Genomic DNA, 5465 nt, shown 5'->3' on the forward strand with positions numbered 1-5465 from the left:
GATGAAAGGAGATACAGATGGGTAACTCGTGATACTGTAGTGAATAATGCTTATCAGGACGGATTATGAGGGTTGGAAATGCAAAGGTAGAAGTTTTATAACAAGGAAGGGAGTGATTAATTCTCCAAGATAGGAGCGGAGGCCTCTGGGACCATCAACAGAGAAGAGCCGAGAGTGGGACCCTGCCCAGAAAACAGAGATGCCTGAGATGGAGACAGAGATGATGACATGGAGTGATGAAGCGACTGGGGACTCAGCATGGATTAAAGACCTAAATGTGAATCCCAGAATTATAAAGGTCATCAAAGAAAAAATAGAGACAAATTTGTAGTGTAGTGGTTACGAATCTACAGCACTGTAGGGCTGCAAACTGCAAGGTCAGCAGTTCGAAACTACCAGAAACTTCCAAGGGAGAAAGAGGAGGCTTTCTGCTCCCGTAAAGATTTGCAGCCTTGGAAACCCTGTACAGGATCACTATGAGCGGAACCGACTCTACAGCACATCACAACAACGACGACTATAGGGCTCTGGTAGCGTAGTGGTTATGAATTGGGCTGCTAACCTCAGGGTCAGCAGTTCAAAACTACCAGCTGTTCCATGGGAGAAAGATGAGGCTTTCTGTTCCTGTAAAGTTGTACAGCCTCAGAAACCCTGTACAGGGTCGCTATGAGTTGAAACCGACTCCACGGCACATAACAACAACTACATGACACACACAGATTACCGAACATTATGAAAATTGCATAAACAAGGCAAAACAGATCACTGGGACATACTAAAAAATTTAAATTTATGTGCATCAAAAGATTTCAGCAAAAGAGTAAAACAGGGAGCCCATAGAATGGGAAAAAAATCTTTTGCAACAATGTATCAGACAAGGGACTAAATTCTAAAATGTATAGGAAACCACAACACCTCTACAAGAAAAAGCCAAATAACCCAATTAAAAAATGGGCAGGACATGAACAAATACTTCACCAAGGAAGAGATTCAGGCAGCCAACGAACATATGGAGAAATGTTCATGATCATTAGCCATTAGAGAGATGCAAATGAAAACAACAATGAGATATCGCTTCACACCAGCAATAACAGCGAAGTTCAAAAAAAGTAGAGGACAATAAATGCTGGCGTGGATGTGGACTGGGACCCTCCCAAATTGCTAGTGGGAATGCAAAATGGTCCAATCACTCTGGAAAACAATATGGTGCTTCCTCAGAAAGTTGGAAATAGAAATACCTTATGATCCAGCAATTCCTCTATTTGGTATAGATCTACGAGAAACTCTGATCATGTTCTCCCTTTCTGTTTTCTAACTCCAGGTTTTCGCACATTTCATTATAATACTTGACTCTGCCTCTCAAATTACTCTTTGAATTTTCTGTTCAGCTTTTACTTCATTGTTTCATTCACTCTAGCTTCTCTATGCTCAAGAACAATTTTCAGAGTCTCTTCTGATATCCATTTTGTCTTTCTTTCTTTTCAATCTTTTGCTTTCTTCGATATGATGTCACCCCACAAACCTGGTCTTTACTCATTATTGTCTAACACATCGTAACTGTTTTTAAAATGGTGTCTAAATGTGAGAAATATAGTCAAGATCATATTTTGGCTCATGTGGACTTGTTTTCATTTTCTTCATCCTCAATGTGTATGAGCAATTGATGGTTTGTCTGCCTCGGTCCTTATTTGGCTGATAACATTGAGCTTCTCTACTGTCTCTTTACACATATGCAGTCAAATTGATTCTAGTGTATTACATCTGGTGAGGTCCACATATAAATTGTTGTTTACAAATGGTATTTACAATGAGTAAGTTGTTGGGTCTTAACAAATTTTTATCAGGCAACCTCCAGCATCATTTCTATACCAAGGCCATATTTTCCAACTACCTCATATGGTACATGAGGCTGAGCATTCAACCATAAGGTAGGTTTAAACCACAAGGTCGATGGCTTAAACTTACTAGTCACTCCTTGGAAACCCTATAAAGGGTCGCTATGAGTTGGAACCAACTAATGGCACTTAACAATAATACTTTCTCTTGGGAGTTCTGGCATGGCACTGTAGGATAAAGCACTAGATCACAAGGTCTGTTTGAACAGCAAGGTTGGCGGTTCAAACCCACCACTCACTCCTCAGTAGCCCTATACAGGGTCACTAAGAGTCAGAATCAACTAGAAAACAATTACAACAATTGCAGGTTCTACACTGTTTGCAGCTTCTACATTCCAATCACCAGTAGTTTTCAATGTATCTTGACAGCATGACTGATCAATTTCTGACTAAAGAAGTTGATAGAATTCTTCAATTTCATCATCACTGGCTTCAGTGGTTGGTGTGTAAATCCGAATTATAATGGTATTCTTTGTAGGCATATGGATATTATTTTCTCATAGACAACATTGTACGTCAAGATACATCTTGAAATGTTCTTTCTGATGATGAATGCAGCAACATTCCTGTTCAATTTGATGATCCTTGCATAGTAAACCATATGATTATCTAAATAGCCAATGGCAGTCCATTTCAGTTTTAGGATATCTATCTTTATGCATTTAATTTCATTTTGACAACTTCCAACTTTCCTAGATTCCTACTTTGTACATTCCATGTTTCAATTATTAATGGATGTTTGCAGCCGTTTCTAATTTTGAATTGTGCTCCATCAGCAAACCAAGGTCCCAAAAGCTTTGTTCCATTCACATCATTAGAGTCAACTCTACTTTGAGGAAACAGCTCTTCCCCAGTTGTATTTGTGAATGCCTTCCAACCTGAGGGCTCATCTTCCAGTACTGTATCTGATAAATTTCTGCTGCTATTTATTTGTAATGTTCTCATTGTCTGATACAATATCTGACAGTGTTTCACTGTTATTCATAAAGTTTTCAGTGGCTAAACATTCCGTCTCTCTTCCTTTCTAGTCTATCATAGTCTAGTCTTAGTCCTCTCTACCACGAGTGCCCCTGTTATTTAAAGTATCAGTGGTATAGCTTCCAGCATCACAGCACAACACAAGTCACCACAGTAACAGACACTGACAGATGAGTGGTAGAGCCTGCAGATAGTGTTCAGTATATTTAATCAAAGATAACAAGTGGTTAAAACCTCAATGCATATATCTAATGAAACTTCACAGACACATCAAGCTGGAGTGCAAAGCTGAACGTGACTGAGCCAAATCAGTGTTACTACCCTAAGAAGTTCAACAAGCTAATCACTTTCCCACTGAAGTTTATTTGTTCATAGCCAAAGTAGAGAAATAGTCAAGTGACCAAAAACCTAAACAAATCTCTCCCCTTTCTGAGAGCCTCAAGAGTGTAGGAACGCAAAAGAAGAAATGTATGCAACAAAAGCTTCTCTTCCTCCATAGAATACACCAGAAGCAATTATTCAAATTCTCCTTCTTCTATTTTACTGTCCCTGTTACTTTAGTACTTTAAGGTTCTTAAGTAGAGGAGATTCAGTGAGGCATGGCTACGTAGTAGTGGTGAAAAACTCACCAATGACTTGTCAATGATGCAGAACATATAGGCATCATGGAGAAGGATGTGCATTGGTCTTTTGGGATGAAAACTGATGTGTGTGATGGGAGTATCCCTTTGGAGCCAAAGGTGATGAAACCCATGCTTCTGAATGGTCCGGCTCCACTCTGTATACTGCTTGTCTGGGATGCTGTACTCAAATACCTGAAGAATATAATACAGAGGAAAGGCAGGCTGGTACCTGGAAAGACCAGAAGAAGCATATCCCCTCATCTGTAATAAACCTTCACATCATTGTATTTGTCTTAAACTTCTGCACATTATTTTAAACAAAAAAATTTAAAGGTAAATTACAGAACAATAAAATATTCAAAAAGCACAGGAAAGCTTACAGAGAAATCATCCCTAATCCTCACCCCACCCCTCCCTCAAGACAAGAAAAGCCTTTTTGCTGTTTAAATCATTTCAGAGGTATTTTATACAAACACAGTGGTCTGCATCTTATCTTTTTTTTTTTCAAATTTAGCATCACATCACCGAGAATGACCCATACTGCCACGGATATAAACCAGCTACGCCCCCTCTTAAAGAAAACCGTAAAACCCACTCACTTCATCAGCACGCCATGATTGACTGAGCTAGTCTGCTGAGGTTATTTTCAATCTTTGCTTTCCACAAACAAAGCTGTAATGAATGAGTGCTATAAATATGTCTTTTTGCACATTTGCAAATATAAATGGAAGAACTCTTAAATTGTAATTTTTGAAACAGTCTGTGGATTTTTAATTTTTTAAGAGGTTAAGCTAATTTATGCAAAATAACAGAGTGGATTCCCTGTGCCCTCAGCATACTTTGTCCTACCTACTCTTTGATTTTTGCTACTATGACAGGTTAAAAAAAAAAAATTCAACAACTTTTAATAACAGAAGCAATTTAAAGGACCAAATGCCAGTAAAAGGTATCAAAGGAACATGATCATTGTGTAATAAAGGCAAAAATCTGACTTCGCTGGCCTCTGTCTTTGGTCAAGGACACAAGTCCATGAAACTGAAATGTAAGATCTTGATTTTTTGGCTACAAGAGCAGTACTCACTGAAAACCTTCTCTAACGTGTTAGTAAAGTGCTTCCCAGATCACTTAATACTTATAGCTAATCTAGGTAGATATTATCATCTCCTTACGAATGTCAGTATTCTAATGGGTTTTGTAAATGAGAGCATTTTATCAACATTTTAAAATTAGCTAACTTGCTCTGGAAAAAGCTGAAGATTAAAACATCCAGAAATCCTTGCCCCATCTTCTGCCTCTTTACTCTAGGACAAGGGTAGGGAACATCCGGCCCCACAGGCCACAGATAGGCCCATGAAATCATTTGGTCTGGCCCTGCCAAGGCATCCCCATCTCCAGCCATGACGTTGTTGTTGTTGTTGTTTAGTGCAGTCAAGTCAGTTCTGACCCATAGTCACACCCTGTATAGGGTTTCCAAGAAGCAAGCAGCTGGTGAGTTTGAACAACCAACTTTAACCCAACCTTGCAGTCCAGTGCATTAGCCCACAGTGCCATATCAGGACTCCCATTGGGAGTAGGCTAATAAAATGTTTCAATAAATATAGTAGGCTAATTTTTAAGTTGATAATTTTGTAATGGTCCACAAATAATGTTGCAAATATTCAAATGGCTCTGGGCAAAAAAAGATTCCCCACACCTGCTCTAGGATCTTAGTGTTGTATCATTCAAACTGTGCCCTGTCCCGTCAAAGCATATTGCCAACGTGTGTCAAACCCAGACTGTACCTGGCAGCTTACTTCACACAGTAAACTTTATATCCATTAACATTTTCTAAGAAAAGTACTTTCAAAATTGTCACTGGCTCAGTTTCCAGGTACGAATCGGGCTGCGAACCTTAAGGTCAGCGGTTCGAAACTACCAGCCGCTCCGCGGGAGAAAGATGAGGCTTTCTACTCCCGTAAAGATTTACACC

At 39.2% G+C, this 5465-nt stretch overlaps 1 protein-coding gene across 1 annotated transcript in view; it reads right to left on the bottom strand.

The window, feature by feature from the left end:
• Positions 1–5465, bottom strand: part of CIRH1A (cirrhosis, autosomal recessive 1A (cirhin)) — a 65413-nt gene that overhangs the window by 5812 nt on the left and 54136 nt on the right. Inside the window, exon 15 of the mRNA XM_006860216.1 lies at positions 3503–3688. Coding sequence (XP_006860278.1) covers positions 3503–3688 — 186 coding nt within the window. The remainder of the gene's footprint in view (positions 1–3502; positions 3689–5465) is intronic.

The sequence above is a fragment of the Chrysochloris asiatica genome, unplaced genomic scaffold (assembly GCF_000296735.1).
Source record: "Chrysochloris asiatica unplaced genomic scaffold, ChrAsi1.0 scaffold00037, whole genome shotgun sequence".
In the NCBI taxonomy this organism is placed as follows: domain Eukaryota; kingdom Metazoa; phylum Chordata; class Mammalia; order Afrosoricida; family Chrysochloridae; genus Chrysochloris; species Chrysochloris asiatica.